General features: G+C 55.5%; 2 protein-coding genes across 2 annotated transcripts; both read left to right on the top strand.

Moving 5' to 3' along the window:
• The first annotated feature begins 536 nt into the window (after positions 1 to 536).
• On the top strand, positions 537 to 3,241 carry HTATIP2 (HIV-1 Tat interactive protein 2). The gene is made up of 5 exons (XM_064427432.1): positions 537 to 761; positions 997 to 1,104; positions 1,200 to 1,337; positions 2,103 to 2,164; positions 2,743 to 3,241. Exons 1-5 carry the CDS (start codon positions 597 to 599, stop codon positions 2,966 to 2,968), a joined length of 699 nt encoding a protein of 232 aa, XP_064283502.1. The 5' UTR covers positions 537 to 596; the 3' UTR covers positions 2,969 to 3,241.
• A 4,103-nt stretch (positions 3,242 to 7,344) lies between these two features.
• Positions 7,345 to 19,453, top strand: LOC135304719 (regulator of G-protein signaling 5). The gene is made up of 5 exons (XM_064427439.1): positions 7,345 to 7,501; positions 12,490 to 12,600; positions 14,818 to 14,879; positions 15,010 to 15,176; positions 15,637 to 19,453. The coding sequence occupies exons 1-5, from the start codon at positions 7,458 to 7,460 to the stop codon at positions 15,796 to 15,798; spliced, it is 546 nt and encodes a 181-aa protein (XP_064283509.1). The 5' UTR covers positions 7,345 to 7,457; the 3' UTR covers positions 15,799 to 19,453.

Here is a 19,453-nt window from a genome sequence, read left to right as displayed (position 1 = left end):
GCCCCGCTGAGGATTGGCGTCGTCCCTGTCAGAGGGACAATGCACAGTGTCCTCAGCGGGGGTCTGTGCTTGCCAGCACATCCCAGGACCTGCTCAGCGAGAGTTCCTAAGGAAGTGGGCTTCATCTTCTTGCTCTTCGGGCACCAGGGAGTCACTGCAAGGCTTCACACTGGAGTCACTGCAAGGCTGGGGAGTGACCCACCTCCTGCCCAGGGGACAGAGCTGCCGAGCACTGAACCCAGCGGGGTTTGGAGAGGAGCCACCGGAGAGGTCACAGACCCCTCCAAGCATCCCTCCAGCTCACATCCCCTCCGCCTGAGCGGGTCTGGCACAGGGATCCTCGGGGGGGTTCGGCTCTGCAGGGATATCCGGCGGGGACAGGCCAAGGAGCACCTTCCCTGCGCGCTGAGCGCAGCGGCCGGGCTGAGCGGGGGTCCCCGGGGCTGCCCCCGCCCAGCAGTCCCGCCCTGGCCCCGGCAACAGCCCCGGGTCGCGTCCGCCCGCGGCTCCCCGGGCACGGAGCGCCCGCCCGCGGAGCCGCAGCGCGGCGGCGCAACCGCTCCCGGCCCGGCCCGGCCCCGCCCGCTGCTCTCGGCATGACGGCGGCGGGCGGCGGCGGCAGGAGCTGCTTCGTGCTGGGCGCCTCCGGGGAGACTGGCCGGGTGCTGCTGCGGGAGCTGCTGGCCCGGCGGGCCTTCGCCCGGGTCACGCTGATCGGGCGGCGCCGGCTGAGCCTGGGCGAGGCGGCGGCGGCGGCCGTGGTGCGCGGGCCGGGTACAGGGCTGGCCGTGGTGCGCGGGCCGGGTACAGGGCTAGCCGTGGTGGCGGGACCGGGCCGGGTACAGGGCTGGCCGTGGTGGCGGGACCGGGTACAGGGCTGGCCGTGGTGGCAGGGACGGGCCGGGTACAGGGCTGGCCGTGGTGGCGGGACCGGGTACAGGGCTGGCCGTGGTGGCGGGACCGGGCCGGCGGCGCTGACCCTCGGCGTCCCCGCAGGAGCAGGCGGTGGTGGACTTCGAGCGGCTGGGCGAGCACGCCGCCGCCTTCCAGGGACACGACGTGGGCTTCTGCTGCCTGGGCACTACCAGGGCCAAGGCTGGCGCAGTGAGTGGAGACCCCCTTGACCCCCAGCGAGCAGGGGTCCCGCTTGTCCCTCCCCTGCCCGCTCCCTGCCCCACCGACCCTCCTTCCCCCCACAGGATGGCTTTGTCCGTGTGGATCGGGACTACGTGGCGCAGGCAGCAGAGCTGGCGCGGGCAGGGGGCTGCAAACACTTTGTCCTGCAGTCCTCCCGGGGGGCAAACCCACAGAGCCGCTTCCTCTACCTCCGTGTGAAGGTGAGGGGGCTGCTGGGGTGGGCTTCTGATGCTCGTGCAGGAGTCACGGGATACCGGGATGCTCGGGAAACAAGCAGGAGCTGAGGTTTAGAGATGCAAATGGCTCTGGGAGTCCTGCTGCTGCAGGACAAGGGAAGGGCTTGGCTGGACAGCTACGCAACTCTCTTCTTATAAAGCAGCACAACACCTACATGCAACGTCTGCCTCCCTCCAAAAACTCTAGAAACATCTGCTGGGGTTGTCCAGCCTGACAACAGTTCCCCAGCCTTAAGCTGGGATGGCTTCACGGCTATGTGGGGAGGCTCAGGGCTGTGTCCAGGTGAGACATGAACTATCCCGCGATGGAAAGCCCGCAGGCTCCCCAGGGAGGGCCACACCCATCGCAAACACTTTTTTCTCCATATGTTGTGTGCTGCAGCTCCCAAAGCCTGCTGGACTCCGAGCTGCCTGCCAGTGTCTTGTGCTGTCTGGATCCATCCCCAGGCTGGATGCTGAGTCCAGATGCTCTCCGGAGCAGCCTGTTGCAGTTCAGTGTGATGGTTGCAAGGGCGCACTGCTGACCTGTGATCTGTGTCCACCACGGGCCCTCGCCCCGGCTGCCTGGCCTGGAGAGCTGATCCCTGCCTGGCTTGTTCCAGCCTCACGTTGGCATTAGTGCCATCCTGCCCTTGGCTCAGCAGCCCTTTCCTGCCTGTTCATGGGGTGGCAGGGATGGTGCTTGCAGTCATCCTTGTCTCCTTTCATCCTGCCTGGCTGTTCTGACAGGGAGAAGTGGAAAACCTGGTCCAGGCTGTTGGTTTTGATCACTGTACCATTCTCCGGCCAGCGTGAGTAGTGGTGGAGGAGGGAGGGCACAGGGTGGAGGGTTACCAGGGCAGCAGGGAAGTGCTTCACTGGGAGATGGAGGAAGAGGAAGGACACGTTAGGGCAGGGCTTGGGATAGAAGTGGAGAATGCCAGCAGCTGCAAATGCAGCTCATGGATGAGCAGACTGCTTCCCAGCGCTGCAGGGAGCAAGCTCTGCAGTTTCCTATGGCCCATCCCAATGCTAGTGCCATGTGCCATGCAAGGACAGGAGCCTTGGGCTTAAAAACACAGGTTGAGGCACATAGGTCAGAGCTTAGCTCCAGATGGACCTTGACCTTATGCAGAGGGAACACTCACCTGTGTCCTTTCAGGTGTACTGTGCTCTTGCCACCTAGGAGAACTGGAATTCTGCTTTTGTCAGCACAGTGGGGAAAGGAGTTTAGTGTCCAAGGGCTCAGCTCTGTCACGTTCCATGACCCTGCCAAAGCCCACGTCAGTTCAGGGAGCTTGTCTGGGCCCTGGTGCAGCTGGAGAACTCAGTCTCTAGCTTTCACCCTGTATTGTTTCATACTGACCCACCTCACCTCCTTGCTCTGCAGGGTGCTGCTGTGCAAGCGCCAGGAGTCCCGGCCCATGGAGTGGATAGCCCAGCAGTTCTTGGGTGCTGTGGCTCGGCTGTTCCCCACTGCTTACTCAGTGCCTGTGGAAATGGTAGCCAGGGCTATGGTGGCCTGCGTGCTGCAGCCAGGAGAGGGGAAGGTAAAGGTGCTGGAGAACAGGGCCATCCATGAGCTGGGAAATGCAATGCCACAGCAGGGCACATAGAGCAGAAGGGATGGCAGGCAGGAGCTTGGTTCGTGCTTCAGATGCTCTCTGGGCTGAGGATGAGCACATGCATGGGAGAGGTGTGGGGTGCTTGCATGGCTAGTGTGGAGCCAGAGGTACATCCACTTCTTTGCACTTTGGCTCATTCTGTCAAGGGATCAAAAATGCTGGCTGCTGGGTGAGGATAAACAATGTGCTCTGCTGCCTGGATCCATAATATGAATACGGGTAAAGATGATGTAATCCAGGCCTTGAATAAAACCCTGTGACTGATCTGGTTGTGCTGGCTTTGTGTTGAAATAATGTCTGTCACCCACACACCAATAACCCAGCCTCAGCCTCATGTGCTCAGATCATGTCACATCAGGGAATGCTCACAGGCAGGTGACAGGCTCAGGAAAGCAGAGACAAGGCACAGCTGCCTGTATGGAGGCTGCACTTGCAGAGCACATGGTGGCACCAGTGCTGCTTGGATAGCAGAGCTGCTGGATGCTCAGCAGCAGCTGCTGAGGCGCCGGGAGTGGTGGCTCTGCCTGTGGCAGGCCTGTGCAGACACTCCTGGCCTCATCTGCTCAGGGTGCAGAGCTCTAGGGACACTGCTATTCACACCTGGCCTGCCACTTGGTACCTGGAGTCACAAAAACACTATGCAAATACTTGCAAATGCCCATCCCTCTGGGCTTTCCTTGCAAGCACAAATGAGCCTGAGTCCAGCCCCGTTTTCCCAGGAAAGCTCTGGATGTGCAAAAGTTCAGGTCAGCCCTGTGCACACCTTATAGGGGGCTTGCTCCTGCCCAGGTGCCAGAAGGGGAGCAGGTTCCTTCTGTGGGCGTGGAGCAGGCACGAGGAGCAGGGCAGTGTCCCAGGCGCGGCCCCGGCTGTTCTCAGGCCTCATGCTCGGGGTCGAGGAACTCGGTGGCTCCCCACATGGGATGCAGAACATACGTGACTCCCAAGTTCCCCGCTGGCCCGGGTCCCAGTGCTCCGGGTAACACTGCTTTCCAGGATTCTCTCTGACCTCACCCATGGCTCCTGTGTCAGTGACTTGGATGTGGCAAACAGAAGGAGCCTAGATCTCATCTCCTCCTTCTACACAAGCATTTCCATCGTTGGCTTGGGCCTCAGAAAGTTGGTGGAGGCAGTGAGATGATGTAGGCCTGCACCTAGACAACTCCTCAGACATGTGAGGGGCTCAGTTCAAAGGGGCCACAGAGCCACAGCTACTGATAAGGCTGTCCCAGTTAGAGCAAAACAACACCTTTAGAATAGTATTTAATGCACAAAGGGAAATGAGAGGTAGGCTGGTCAGCATCACGCAAATACGAGGAGCACAAAGTCTGGTCACCTGCAACACTGGGTTACACAGGCATGGTGCACTCAACGCTCAAAGAGATTTTATTTAAAAGGGTATGTGCTTATACAAGGGAGTGGAAATGAACACCTGAAGTGGTAAGACCTTAAAAGAAGTGAAAATTGAGATGAGAGAATAAAAAAAAATAATTCAAGCTCTGGAAAGTTACAGGTGAAAAGCAAGCCAGAGAAGATGTGAGAAAGCATCCTAAAGGCATAAACATGAATTATGACTATGTGAGAAGCAGAAAGTTCTCCAGGGAGGCTCAAGGACAGGATGTGATCAGGCTCTATAGGAAGGAATGAGCCATCACAGAAAGCCTCACTGAGTTACTTGCATTGCCCTTTGCTGTTAGAGAGCTCACACTACCATCATTCCTTAGGGGACACACATGTGCATGACTGTCCCAAAGCATGCAGGAGAAAAAAATAGTTTTTAAACACCATTTTTAGAACACATGGTTAAAAGCCTGCCAGAAGGAGCACTCAGATGAATGGCCAAATACTCTCCTGGGTGAGAATTGCAGCGATCCCTTTACCAAAAGGTCAACATTGTTAAATATGATGCTAGTTCTTAAAAAGTTCCAGTGGGAACCAGGAAACAGCAGAGCAGCTAGGCTGCCTTCTATAAAAGGCACGTTGCTAGAAAGGATAATAAAGTCTGGAAATAACAGGGCCAAGGAATTTGGTGTAATGGGAGATTCCAAGTGGCTTTTGAGGGGGCAGTTGCAAGGCACAAGCTTGGAGCCCTTTTGGAGGAAACCAGCCATTGTGTACACAAGACAGTCTGCTCCTCAGAGTGCACTGAGATCTCCAAAAAGCTCTCCCAGAAGGGCTCTTAAAGAAATTAAGCTGTCATGAGAAGATGAGGAAGGTCTGTGTAGTTTCTTATTGGAAATATTTTCTTAGCACTCCAAAGCCTTGAAACACACAAAACAAACATTTCTTGCTGGACAAAGGTCTGTGGAAAACAAGCCATTTCTGGGTAACCCTTGTTTCTACTCAGTGATAACAGTTTCTTTTTCAGTGTTTCAGATAAATCTGTGTTAAAATGCACAGCTGCAATCCTAACACACAGTATAGCTTCCTTATCACCCTCCCACATGGAGCTTCCTCACACACTTTGGACCTCAGTTGCCCAGTTTGCTCTGTGCACTCCTTAAACCCCCACCCCAGAGCTTTGGAAGAGATTTTAGACCATTGGTCACTGAATTACAGCAGAGGGGATTTGCCCGCCTAGGGCTGAAGGAGGTGAAGGAGACTGAAGTCTGTAGGGAAGAGACCCAGTCCCTCCAGGGGGTCTCACTGGGGAAAGCTCCATGTTCCTCTGCAGAGGTGGAGCCGAGCTGGAGCAGGGATGGAGTCCTTGGCACGCCTGGCGAGGCTCTCGGCGTTCCAAGGGCGCGCAGCCCCGGCTGCAGCTGGGGGAGAGCAGAGCAGGGAGGGTGCTCAGAGGCTGCAGGAGGACAGAGGACAGCGTGAACACAAACCACCTGGTCCCACAGACCCACATTCTCCTGGGATTCCCACGGTGGCTTTATTACAGACGATTCATGATGAAAGGGTCGCTGCGTTCCCAAGGGCTCAGCAGTGGGCGTTTCCCAGGAGGTGCCACAGCCCCACTGTCCCTGCCAGCCCTGAGCTGTGGGAACCGCCAGTCCCTTTTGTCCGACCCATGCTGTCACTGCCTTCCCTCCGAGCCAGGGGCTGCCTGAGCAGCCGGCAAAGCCTCCTGCAAACAGCACCACGCTTCAAAGCAGCCTCTGAGTGGCACTCAGTGACATCCTGGTGACATCCCTGCTAGCAAATGCGTGGCTCTGATGAACTCTCTGGCCCCAAGGGCACTGGCACAGCCCAGCAAAGGTGCAGTTTGCAAGGCTATGTTCCTCCAGGGAGCAGGGGCTGCACCCCAGCTGCTGGGAGATGGGGCCAGTGAGCCTTGTGCTACTCCTGGTTGGGGTGAGGCACCTCCAAGCTCCTCCTGAGTCCTCTGGGAACAGGGCAGAATGAGAACAGCCTGCAAGAGTAAAGGACCTCTGTCCTCTGTTGGTGCTGCTCTTCCCTTCCCCACTCTGTGAGACACGAGGGAGGCTGGTGGGCACCTCCATGCCAGCGGAGGAAAGGGCAGCCCACCACACCCTGGCTCTGACCCCTGGCCTGAGTACATCTTGCGGGTTCTAATCAGCCCAAGCCACTATTATCTGAGCATCTCATCTCATTCTCTGAAATTGTCAGCTTTGCTTTTTTCATTCAATTTCCACTACAAACCAGTACAAAGCCAGCCCAAGCTCTCCAGGGAGGCAGTTTCCAGCAGACTTCCAGTTTTCACTTACTGTACTCAGATGCCTGAACATAGGCAGTGTGTTGCTGCATAATCCCACAACAGGCCCAAAATCCAGCCAGAAGCCAGAGGCAGGCAAGCACATCTCTGACACAACATAAGGGAAAGGGGACCAAGAGCTGAGTTTAAATGCAACCCTGGGTTTTACCCAGGGAAATGATGGTTGTTAGTGCACCTGGGTGTGGACAGCCAGGTTGGGAGCAAAGTCCCTATTTCCAGCTCCCAGTGTTAAACAAAACACAGAGAGGCACATTTTCATAGTCACCCAGGAGCTAAGGTTTGAAACAATAGTCACTGATAGCCACCACCACTGTTGACCCAGTGGATATATTGACATTAGCCATGGCCTTGAAAGCAACAGCAAGACTTCTCATAAGCACTTTTATTCTTCTGAAAGTTCAATTTTTCACTGGAAAAATCTCACTTGAATGACGCATTTCTACCTGGCTCTTCTAAATACTGACCTGGAGCATCATTCAAAGAAATGCTGTGGGCTTCCTGAAGCCCCCTAAACATCAGCTTGGCCCTTCCAATTGGATTACCTGATCTCACCCCAGCAAATCCACATTTTTCTTCCCCCTGTGTGAGCTTAGAGAGAAGAAAACAAAGCCCAGAAGCCGCCGGGGCTGGGGCCAGCTGCAGCAGGCCGGCCGGCATTGGATACGGGGCTGGCGGGGCTCCAGCTCCGGCGCTATATAGGAACGAGGGAGGCAGCTGGGCTGCAGACAGAGCCTCTGCTGCCCGCTCTGGCCATCACTCACACTCTTCTCACGGCCGAGGGAACTACAGCCTGCCAAGATGTGCAAAGGATTAGCAGCGCTGCCCCACACGTGCTTGGAGAGGTGAGAGCGGCCGGGATGTGCGGGATGCCAGGGGCTGGCTCCCCGCAGGGCTCTGGGGGCACAGGGGCTCTTCCTGCAGCACACCCCCGTGATGGGCATCTCTCATGGGGACTGGCATTATCCAGCTCTGAACGGGGAGGGAAGGGAAGCTTGCTGGGGGTGGTCTAGTGGGTGCTGCAAGTGGCTGAGATCCTTGGCAGGATGAGTGCTGATTCGGTCTGAACTCCCCGCTCTGCCCTGGGGCTCATTCTGCTGGGTGATTTTGGGCTGCTCCAAACCCAGCCCTCCACCGTTCTGGGCAGGAGTGCTTCATCCTCAGATCTTAATTTCCGCAAAACACGTGGAGAAGAGGAGGAAAAAAATCAGGACAGAGGTTTTGCTTTTCAGAGGTGGAAACAGCCCTGTCTCCGAAGTGCCTCACAATCTTCTTCTAATTGCCTGCGTATCGCTCACACATGGAATAGCCAGACCTGGCCCCTCTCACAAGGCTCACCCCTGTACAGAGCACCAGCTCTGCCCCCCTTGTGGCACCCATCCTTATCTTCATCCCTATCCACCCTGGTTCTCACCGCAAAACCTGCCCCTGATGGTGGCAGAGGCTCCTCTCAAACCCTTGGGAGCTCAGGCAGTCTCCAGCCCCTGGCCATTTCCATGCTGACTGGAACCTGTCCTCTCCTCTGCTCCCACGGCTTTGGAGGGTGTCCAGTGAGAAGCAGAGGTGCAAAGCACCTGAGGTCTCACTGCAGCATCAGGGCACTCAGTGCTTCACCTAAGGGGGAAACTTAGGAATAGACTCAAGTGAATCCCTCAGTGAGGGTTCCCTCACACCTGCAAATGCCTTAGCACTGGTTTTTGGATGAGACTGACAGTGGGAAATTCACTGCCCTGAGGGGAGCTCCAGAGAAGTTCCAGCTGAAACTGCGCCACTGGGGGCTGATGCTGCTTGCCCAAAAGGCAAATTCTCACCACAGACACAAACAGGAGTACAGGTCTGGGATGATTTTGTTGTTGGAAACCTGTCTTTCTGCAATGCTCATGAATCCATGCTGACCTTCCTGCTCTGCTGCAGTCTCCTGTGCCATGGGCAGCCAAGAGCACTCTTCCAGTTTCATGTGGGTGATCCACATGTTTCTGCTCTGTTATCACCCTTGTTGCCGCTCTTCTGACGCTTTTTAACAGTAAATTTTCTTAATAAAGATTTTCTCCCACTCCTGCTATGCTGATGTTTTCATCTACTATGCCCTCAAATCCTCACTCTTGAAGGCCTCATTCACACTTTGACACGCAGAGTCAGAACTGCATTTGTCTCCTGTGCAGTCTCCATTGTATTGAGGCTTTCCAGCTGCTCCACTGCTGTGGCACGAGACCCTCCTGCAGCTACTCACAGCTCGTCCCCAAGTGCCACACACGGGACTACGATATCGCCTGCTCGGCCACTGACCCTCCCCCAGTGCCTGTTGAACGGCACGCTCCCGGCCCACGCTCCCCCAGCACCATCCCCACAGGTGTGTGCTACCTTTCCCACACTGGCATCCATGGCCTGACCTTCCCCTGCCGCTGCCTGGGGTCTGCAGAGCCCATCCAAGGTGCCCTGCCCATCCAAGGAGCTGCTCCCCCGGCTCTCCCCACAGCACGTGTTTTCTGGCCTCTTCAGAGAGGGATGATAGGTTGAAAGGAATCTCTTCCTACTGCCAGAAGAGCCTTGACTCCTCTCCAATAGACCATATTTGTCCATGTGTCCACCATGGGTCTGACACAGCTGCCACTGACATGCCCATGCAGCACCACTCTTGCAGCTTTATGGCTCCTCAAATCCCCTCCGGAGGCTTTTGCATGTGAAGGGGCATTTCCTCTGGCACCTTCCTGCCCTCAGGCACAGCATCACCTTTAGCTTTCAGCTCCTTTGAGCTTCTATTTTTGTTTTGCTTTTAAAGCTGGAGTCTCTCCTGGCCCTCCCCAGCAGCCCTTCTTGTTCTTGATATGTTTGACAGAGCCCATATTTTCTATTAATGCTTCTTGGAAGCTATTTCTCAGACTTTTTCTTGGCTTGCTCCCATATGTTCTCACAGTTGACCTTCCACCATTTACAGTCCTCTTGCTTTTTCTCACTTGGCCGGGGTTTGGTTGTTTTTTTTTAAAGATGCCTTTTTTGTTTATAGCTGCTTTTTTCCTCTGCTGTTTAGCCTTCTCTGAAGCCTTCCTTGATAGCTTGTAATCCATCTGCTGGAGGACGCCAGGATGGTGTCTTTAAATAGCCCTTCCCTCCCTCAGCCACAGGCTTTCAGCCCGCTCCTGTACTTCCTTACTTCCTTTTAACAACCTTCCCTATCTCTGCTGTCTCTGCAGATGTCATGAAGGTCCCACTGCCAGGGAATTGCTCTGGTGCAGGGGGGAGGCTCTTGCTGCTGTCCCCACACCTGCAGGGCTCCAGGGGGTTCAGCAGCTGCTGGGGGACCCTTGGCAACACCACGGGATGGAGCAGGATGGGACTGCTGAGGGCCTCAGTGCCTCTGGAGCATGACAGCTCTTGGCCATAGGTCACTGCCAGAGGATGGGAATCAGAGAGCAAGGTTTTGAGTCAGGTCTGAGCACTTGTGTGAAGCCACCATCAATTGCATCCAGACCTCGTGTAGGTGTTGGCCTCATCCGCACCAGGGCATGGAGTCCCCAGGTGCTGCTCTGACAGCAGCAGAGTCCCGCTCCTCTCTTCCTTGGGTCATCATGGGCTAAGTCTGACTTTCGATCCCCTGCTAGCAGCACGCACAGCACAGCAGGCAGAGGGATCTCTGCCTGCTCAGGAACACCTGGTATCCACTGTCCTTGCTTCCAAGGTGGGTAGCCCCCGGCCCCTTGCTCTTCCCCCCTGCTCCTGCTGGATGAACCGCCCATGATGTGACACGTAGTCCAGTTGCTTGGAAGGGACTGTCCCTGCTGCACAGCACCTGGCACTGGCAGGGGCTTGATCGTGGCAACATCCTGACTCATCCCTCTCGAACACTGGGAGAGGGACAAGGTGGCACCCAGCATTTCTGCTCAGCTCCTCCTGAGAGATGCTCCCTGAGCTCATGTGTCCCCTTCCCACAGAAACCTGTGGCCACAAGTGCAGATGTTGGGAAAGGAGAGCCAAGGGAGAGGCCATCCTGTCCCCTCAGCTGTTCTGTGGCTCCCTCTGCACCCACCCACTGCTTTGGTGTTAAGGGGGCTGCCCACTTCACCTGCTCACTGTCCCTACAGCTGTGCCATCCCCATGGGTCAGGGCTACGCCAGGTAGTCCCAGTATAGCAGCACTGGCCAGCAGGTGCCAAGGGGCAGCTGAGGCTTGCCGGAGAGCTGGCCCCAGGACATCAAGAACCAGCTCTGGCTCAGAGCACCTGTCTGCATTTCACCTATTTACTTACAGCAGGATGAAGGGCTGCATCCCTGTCCCACACACTCCATGTGGGAGCATGGTGACCTTGTAACCTTTTTCCTGAGGTCCTGAGCTTTCCAAGGTTCAGGTTTTCTCAGAAGCACTAGCAATGGAAACTGTCCCTGTAGCTGCTGACCCTGTCCATGAGAACAGCTGTGTTTCTGGGTGTGCTGCCCTGTGCTGCACACCCGCTGCGGGCGGTCCCTGCAGCCCCAGGCAGGGCTGCTCTCTCTGCCTGGTCCTGCTGCCCACCTGCATGCAAGGGTGGCTGCTCAGAGGCAGGTTTCTGCAGCAGAAATGGGAGACAGGGAGCAGAGCAGAGCAGACAGCCCTGTGCCGGGTCTCCAAATGTCACCCATTGGGACTGGTGGGTGGAAACCAAAACACAGAGAGAGAGTTTTACAAGGAGGGAAAAAATCAAAGGAATTGAAATGAAATAGCAGACATAGCAATGGAGTGATCTTCCACAGAGGGCTTGTGAAAATAAACAGCAGAGAGGAAAATTGCAGGGAGTCCTGAAGACAGGGAGCTGCTGTCCAGCTTAGCCAGCCATGCTGAAAGCTCAGCCCAGTCAGCCTGTGAGGAGCAGTCTGTCCCCTCTCCTTCACCTCCTGTGTCAGCAAGATAACCTGGAAGCCACCAAATGTTGCTGTGCCAGGGAAAAGCCCTGCCCTGCAAAGATGGGGATTAGGGTGTGTCTGTGTGTCTGTCTGTTTTCACCCCTTTATTTCTTCAGCCTCACACAGCACACCTGAGTGTTCCCTGCAAAAGCTCAGCTTGCTCTTGCTGCCATCCCTGAGCTGCAGCGGGGTTGCGGGGGAGCCTCCTTAGCAGTTTTAGATGCTCAGGACCTAATTACTACTTGTGTTGCATGAAAGGGAACAATTTGGGAGACAGCTGGGCCTGCTGCCAAGCCCCAGGACCCCCTCTTATCTCTGCATCCTCCAAATGCAGGTCTGGAGCATGGCCTTGGTGCAACGGGAAGTGGCAGTCAGCCTTTGGCAGTCTTCAGCTCCTGAAACCTTTTTTCCCTCTCTGCCCAGAGAAGGCAGCACCCAGGAGGTGCCTGTTTACAGGACCCTTCCCACTGCAGATATAAGGCTTATGTATTACTGACAAACATGCTATATATCTGTAAAAGGGCTCTGAGTGCTGTCAGCAGGGTGGGGCTGGTGGCACAGCATGGGATGGCACCATGGCGCAGGAACCCTCCAGCACAGTACCCGCACAGCCTCTGCTCCAAAGGCAGCTCCTTCGCCTCCTCACCAGCCCTTCTTCAAGCTCATCTCTATAGAGACTGAGTGCTGCACACACGCCCCTAATTCAGCCCCAGGGCAGCCTGACAGCCCTGGTGATACAATTATCCTGGCCACAGATGGGGACAGAGGGAGGAGATCAAGATCAAGAGCTGCCGCTAATGTGCAGCGCCTGTTTAGAAATGCCGCAGACAGACACAGCATTTACAGCATTAGGGTCCATTTGTTCATCTGGAATTAATTAGAGAGTGGGTGCAGGGCAGGGACTGTGAGTGTCCCACTGTTCCTTTGCCTGACCTGTGTCTGTTCCTCCTCTGCTGCAGGGCCAAGGAGATCAAGACAAAGCTGGGCACACTGCTCCAGAAGCCTGACTCAACCATTGACTTCATCATCCCCTACCCCGAGAAGCCAGAGAAGCCACCCAAGGCCCAGAAGTGAGTACTGCACTGGGCTGGGCTGCAGCGGTACATGTGCCCAGTCACCGGGGTAGATACAAGCCCTTTTGGGAGGCAGAGGAGCTGAGCCCCGCTGAGGGCTGGCACAGTAGGGTCTCCATGGCAGGTAGTTTGTGGCACACTCCTCATGACCTGCCTACTAGGTGCAGGCTCAGGAAGTTATGTCAGGGCAGCATGAGACATGTCAGGCAATACAGCTCTGTGGAAACTAGATTTCCCATGGAAGCTCAATTTACTTTTGGTGAGATTTCATGTTATTCGATAAAGGTTTTCCCAGAGGCATATGGCACTTGGACTTCTCTGAGTCACCTGCCTCAACCCAGAGGTGCCAGCCTTTGCAGCCACCCGGCTTTGGGGTGGCAGCGTGTCCCTGAGCTGGGTGCACAATCTCATGGCATGATGTCTGGCTCGGGCCAGCTTCATGGTGACAGGCCCTCCTCACCCTATGGTCTTTGGCTTGACCATTGCTCCCCAGCACCAAGCTGGTGTATAATACTGGTTTATCAACATTATTTAAAGCACATGAAACATTAATTGTTTTGCCTGCCAATCCAGGGTGCAGGGGGTAATATGCAGGGGGACGTTTGCCAGCATGGTGCCTGCCTGACACGGCACTCCCCGATGAGAGCTGCCTGTGCCAAGGAGGGCTGGCAGAGCCCGGTGGATTTTGTGGTTCTCACTCCATCGCTGCTGTGCCCCAGATGCCTCTGTGACAGAGACACATTTATCTCCATTAGCCACCCCCACAGAAAGCCAGAGAACATCTCCACTCCCCACTCTCTAGAGGAGCTGTTTTCTCCTACACTGCATCGCTGTGTAGCCCTGGCATCACTCACCTGTCAGCATCTCACTCGCAGTTAATATCATCCCAGGGACATTCAGATAATGGGAAAGTGAATTTGGTGGTTTCCAGGAAATCTGGATTGCGTTAGGTTGCTGCAGTGATGCTCCTCCTCAGTGGGGTGAGAAGTCACCTGACAGGGACATGGGGGCAGGGATAGCTTTGATCCTTGACAGAAGTGCAAACTGTGTTTGTTCAAGATCCAGAAAGTGAAGGATAAGAACCCCCTGTCACGGTGCCTACTGCTGATGGTTTGGTGACAAGTGAGGGCTGGTACCTACCCTGAGCAAGCCTGGTATTTCTGCCACTCTTCTCTCCCTGCTGGAGCCACCTGGACAGCGTGACATGACCGGGCATCAGCACATGTATTTCCCCAGCCCCACCACTGGGCACCCAGGACCATGAAGCTCCAGGGGCCCCAGGACCAGGATGGGCTGTTCTGCCCACTCTCCCTCCCTGCTCCCAGGGATGCTCTGCTCAGACAAGGGGTTTCAGCCCCCATGTGTGGCCCCTGCAGCAGCAAAACAAGTGAGTGCAGCACTGCCTTCAAGGAGTGGAGAAGGTCCACAGCCAGCCCAGCACTCAGTGCCAAGCAGGGGGCTTCTCTTGCCCTCCAGCTAACGCTGGCAGGGATGCAGGGAAGGATCTGGGAGCCCAGGGCAGCTTGGTCAAACTCCTCCAGGCTTGAGTAAAACAACAAAAAACCACAAACAACAACAACAACAAAACCACCCACAAAACCATTCAGTCTCACTGCAAACATCGCATTGAAAAATATATTAAAGAAAAAAAAAGAGGAAAAACGGTGGAGATGGAAAACAGTGGAGGTTTCCAGTGGGAAGGGCGCCGAGGCCAGCGACCCGGCCCGCCGCAGGGCGTGGGAACGGGGCGGGCAGGCCGTGGGAGCCGAGGGCCCTGACCCCGGCTATGACCCAGCCCCTGCGGCCAGCGGGGAGCATCTTCCCTCACCCCAGCAGGAAAACGCAGGGATGCTTCCCAGCCGCCCGCAGAGCCCCTGCGCTGCCCTCCTGTGTGTGGGCGCTGGGGCAGGAGGCTCCAGGTGGCTGCAGGTAGGACTCGCTCTGCAGCCCTCGGCCACAGCTCTGCCCAAGCACGGGGGAATTCGCCTTCCCCACGCCATCCTCACCCTCCCTGCACTCGGCTATCATCCTCCCCTGTGCTGTGATGCAGCAGCATCCCCATTCTATCCCCAGACCACTGCCTCCGCTCTGAAAGTCTCTGCAACTTGTTACTCCATTCCTCCCCGTTTTAAAAGGAATTATTGAAAAACCTGGAGCCCAGATAGGGGCTGTGGGGTAACCATGGACCACCTGGGCTTTCTTTACTCTCCTCAGGCCCTCTCTGGAAGAGGCTCTGCAGTGGCGTGATTCCTTGGAGAAGCTCCTGCAAAACCCCTGTAAGTTAACATCCCCCTGTGGTTGGTCACCTCCCCTCTTTCCATGTCCCCTGGGGTGCTCAGTGAGGATTTGGCCCCCCTTGCACTGCCAGTGCTCAAGCAGGGGCTCACCTCCCCCTTGCCCCCCCAGATGGGCTCGCCAGCTTCCGCAGCTTCCTGCGCTCCGAGTTCAGCGAGGAGAACGCCGAGTTCTGGGTGGCCTGCGAGGACTACAAGAAAACCAAGTCTCCTGTGAAGATGGCAGAGAAGGCCAAAAAGATCTATGAGGAGTTCATCCAGACTGAGGCACCCAAAGAGGTCAGTGGCCATGGGGCAGGAGATGGTACTGGGAGGGATGAGGCTGCAGCCCTGTCAGTCTCTACCCCGAAGGACAGCGATGGCTGCAGGGCACCTCATGCCATGGATGAGGGTCTTGGATGCTGCACTCCCATCCTTCACAACCCTGGAGCCCCTGTTTGCATGCTCAGCCTCTGTTGGATACCCCCAACACATGCCTGTCTCCCCCTTCCCCACAGAGGCATGACATCAATCATAAGGGATGACAACGTACAGTAATCTTCCTCCCCAAGTTAGCTTTGCAGCAGAACAGAGCTCATTCTGACAGCTTTGCCACCAATAATTCTACCAGAGAAATTAATCTGCTTCAGTCTCTTCCCTCGCCCTTTGCATGATTGTTGGTGGGACAGAGCAGGCAAGGGGAGACCATCACTCAGCCCTCCAAAGGCAGGTGCCCATCCCTCTTACACTTTCATGACAGGTGAACATCGACCACTTCACCAAGGCTGTGACCATGAAGAACCTGGTGGAGCCATCACCAACCAGCTTTGACATGGCCCAGAAGAGGATCTTTGCCCTGATGGAAAAAGACTCCCTGCCCAGATTTGTGCGGTCGGAGTTTTATCATGAGTTAATCAAGTAGCAGTGCAGCAGGGCTGTGCGAGGCACCCCCACTGCTTCTGTCTAAACACCTGCCCCTTCTCCTGCAGCCGCTTTGCTTTCTCGATACCACCTAGAGCACCCTGAGGTGTTGCTAAGCACCTCCCCCCATGCTTTGGACTATCCAATGTCCTGGTGTTTCCTCTCTTACCATCTCTTTCCTCTCCCACAAAAGACCAATTTGCAGAAACTCTCTGGAGTTGGGACCCAAAAGGGTGAGGGAGCAGCTCCAGCTCTGCAGTGACCAGGAGCCATGTGGCCAGCTGACACATCCCTGGTGCCGCAGAGCTTGGCATTAGCTGGAGGCTCAGAGGTCCTGACTTTGCCTTCTTGTGACTCCTTAGAACATGACAATTTTTCTCAGTGTTGCCCATATTGCTGGTTTGGCCCAGGCTGGCTCCTTTCTCCCAACTTCTCAGGGTGCTGCTGAGACTGCACTGGTGCTCTGCAGGTGCTCCCCTCCCTGGTCAAGGTGTCATGGGACACATCCACTGCCCGATTTGCATCACCTTCCTTCCAAAAGCAGCCAATCAGCAGGCACAGTGACAGCAGGCCAGGGCTGGGGGCACAGCAGGGACACCAGTGACACTGACACGTACAGCAAGGATGGCACTGTGACAAGGATGGCAGGGACTGCTGTACGGCAGGAGCAGGTGCCGCAGCGTGTGCCTGGCTGGCACCAGGGGTGAGCAGAGCGAGCCTGTGGCACCGCTTCCCCAGCAGCTCCACTCGGAGTCAGCCTGTTTGCTTCTTTCTAATTCCAAAACAAGAGGATAAAATGAGACCTGTTGGTCCAAAACACTGGGACTGCTTAGCAACCCAGAGCTCCTGCTCACTCCAGCCTTTGCACGGCGCCCTGAGCTGCCAGGGCACATCCTGTGCCACATCTCAGTGCACAGCCCTCATGGTGTGCTGGGATGCAGCTCCGGGGGCTGCCACAGGGCTCTCCTGTTTCAGTTGCTTCTCTCTGCAGTAGGCACACCAAAGCAATGCTTCTGCACAAACCCAGCGTCTAGCACAGGAGGAAGGGAAGACATGATGGGGGAAAAGAAAGCTGAAATCCCAACTGTTCAGATCCACTTTGAAAAATCCAAACCAAAACAAACCCATCATTGGAAACATGAAAAATAACCCCCTGGCTTCTAGAACAGAGTGTTCTCGCCCTGCTGAGTTTGTGTAGCCTGAATCTCTCTCTCCTGTGTCCTCCTATCTGACCAGGCCATGTGTTTCCATAGGCTGTTTCTAAAAAGGACTTGCTGCTTTCTAATGATTCAAAGCCAGCCCTCTGCTAACAGAATAAACCACACCTGAGGATGGGGCAAGGGCATATATGAAAAGCAGCCCACAGGGTCTCATTTCAGCCTTGAGGGAAATGTGATAAACCCCTGCTCCATGGGGCCTGGGTGGTTCATCCCTGTGTTGGTTTCCTTGTGCATCATCCACAGGGTCATGGCTTGCAAAGAGCTGCTTCAGCCAGCAACCTGGCAGGTGCCAGCAAAACATCCATGGCCCTGCTGTTCACAGGCATCCTGGGCTGCTCTGCCTCACTGCAAGTCATGGGACTCTATGCAAAATGAAGTAACATAAACAATGGATTTGCCAGCCTGTTCAAGACTTTCAAAATCTGATCAAAACCCCACCAGCCCCAAATATTTACAAGTTGTCACTATGGCAATGAAGAAAAATACATCCCAAGCTGCAGGAAATGGGCTGTTCTTTCCAGGCAGGAGTGGGGAGGCAGGGAAAGGATGGAGGCGGTCACAAATGTGACTCTTTTTTTAAGCTCTGGAGCAAAAGGCCTGGGAAAGTCGGTGCTGGAGCAGCAGGGTCGATGCTTACAGGCATTCCCCTGGGGTGAATGCAGAGGGTGGCTTGGGTGGCCCTAAAGAGGCCAAAGGAGCCCATGAGCAGCAGGAGGGTCCCATCAAAAGAGCACAGGACCCCCCAGCAGTGTCCATCGTTCAGGTGGGCAGCAAGGGGGAGGCAGAAGCAGGGCTAGGTGTAGGATGGGGGCCTTGGGCAGCCCCTCTGCTGCAGGGTGCTCCCCCCACCTCTGCCTGCACATGCTCCCTGCACCCTCCCAAAGTCTCCATGAACTGGTATCAATACAAGTGGGTTCAGCATGTTAAAATTCCTCATTTACAGCGTGACTCAGAAATGCAAAACCTAACAGGCTTCCCTGCAGGAAGACCTGGATCTTTAATTTCTGCTTAATCCTTTGGCAGCTATTTCCATATTCGCTCACATGTTTCACAGTTAAATGCCACCACCACCACTGCCACAAGGTCGGGATGCTGCTGGAGGCTCTTGCTATGCACCATCAAACCCTGGGACGTCACTGCTGCATCAGTGACACATGGGGCAGGGAGAAGGTGTCTGGGTATGTATGTGCTGAAATGAAAGCTGCAGGCAGGATTCAGGAGAAATGTGGCAGCTCTGCTGGCAACCCCTCCCTGGCTCAATTTCTGTTAAAATGCTAGAAGTCTACGCTGGCGGCTGCCCGTGATCTACTGGGTGGGCAGAAATGTGGTCACTGAAGTGTTTTGGAGCTCTAGGGAAGTTGTGTTTGTGTAGAAGGGCCATTTGGCTAATTACTTGAGCAGACTTGCCCAGAAAGGTGGCAACACTTGTACCAATCCCATGGCCCAGCTTTTCACCAGCCCAGAGGTATTTGCTATTGGGCTGATGCCAACCATCATATTTCAGGTAGGAGATACTTAAGGTATTTTATCACTCTAGCTCTTGTGACACTTGGCATATATAGCAGTATATAAACACAACATTATTCCTGTATTCATATATACACATACACACACATATATATTTGTAACGTGGGCATCTTGACCCCCTGAGAGTCAGAGAGCCAAAAAGCAAAGTTTCTGGATGTGGTGCTTGGGATCCATCACAGAGAGGAGCGTGCATGGGTTTTGCATTGTTCCAGACCCTCTTGAGGGAAACCTTGGCCATCCAGCTGAGCGAACACAAAGGTGCATCCTTCAGGATCACCCTGTGCCCATGGCCTCTGGCATGGGCACCTGGCACCTGGGCTGGTGCAGGAGGCAGGTCTTGTGCCCCCAAGGGACCCCCATCTCTGCCGTGGAGCAAGGCAACCCCACGCTGCAGCCAGGGGCGTGGGGCACCAGGCACTGCCTCCACGCCACCCTGGCACCCACTCCCTGCCACAGGCACATGGAAAATGGCTCCCTGCAGCTGCATATTCCAGAGAAACACCAGAAGATGGTTTGATGTGTTTTCAGCAACCCTGGGTGACTTCAGCAACCCTGAACCTTGCACCTCATCAACCACAGGGTGAACCACCCAGCTGTTGCCCTGCGTGCTGAGGCTGGGCACCACCAGGACTGCCCAGTCCCAGACTTGGGCACTACCAAAGCCCAGTGGCTGAAAGTGTCCCAGAGCTCTTCCAGGCTCCCCTCAGGCCTTGGTCACTCCCTGGAGGGTGCTAAACACTGTGCCCAAGGGCTGGAGCAAAGGCAGGAGGGCGCATCAGCTCCTCCCACCCATGAGCGGCAGGTTTTCAGTCTGGAGCTCTCCAGTGTGCACTGAGGAGTTGTGTTAACCCATATTCATGTACCACTCAGTAATCCACACATAAACATGTATTTCTGCTACTGTCTCAA

This window comes from Passer domesticus, chromosome 7, assembly GCF_036417665.1.
Source record: "Passer domesticus isolate bPasDom1 chromosome 7, bPasDom1.hap1, whole genome shotgun sequence".
Classification (NCBI taxonomy): domain Eukaryota; kingdom Metazoa; phylum Chordata; class Aves; order Passeriformes; family Passeridae; genus Passer; species Passer domesticus.
This window is presented reverse-complemented; position numbering and strand designations above follow the sequence as displayed.

What these genes read in the sequence shown, in the direction of transcription:
- HTATIP2 (XM_064427432.1), top strand. Translation starts at nt 597, where the DNA reads ATGACGGCGGCGGGCGGCGGCGGCAGGAGCTGCTTCGTGCTGGGCGCC. An exon ending in TCCTCTACCTCCGTGTGAAG is followed by an intron (nt 1,338 to 2,102) that starts GTGAGGGGGCTG and finishes CTGTTCTGACAG; the next exon opens with GGAGAAGTGGAAAACCTGGT. An exon ending in TGTACCATTCTCCGGCCAGC is followed by an intron (nt 2,165 to 2,742) that starts GTGAGTAGTGGT and finishes CTTGCTCTGCAG; the next exon opens with GGTGCTGCTGTGCAAGCGCC.
- LOC135304719 (XM_064427439.1), top strand. Translation starts at nt 7,458, where the DNA reads ATGTGCAAAGGATTAGCAGCGCTGCCCCACACGTGCTTGGAGAG. An exon ending in AAGCCACCCAAGGCCCAGAA is followed by an intron (nt 12,601 to 14,817) that starts GTGAGTACTGCA and finishes TACTCTCCTCAG; the next exon opens with GCCCTCTCTGGAAGAGGCTC. An exon ending in AGACTGAGGCACCCAAAGAG is followed by an intron (nt 15,177 to 15,636) that starts GTCAGTGGCCAT and finishes CTTTCATGACAG; the next exon opens with GTGAACATCGACCACTTCAC.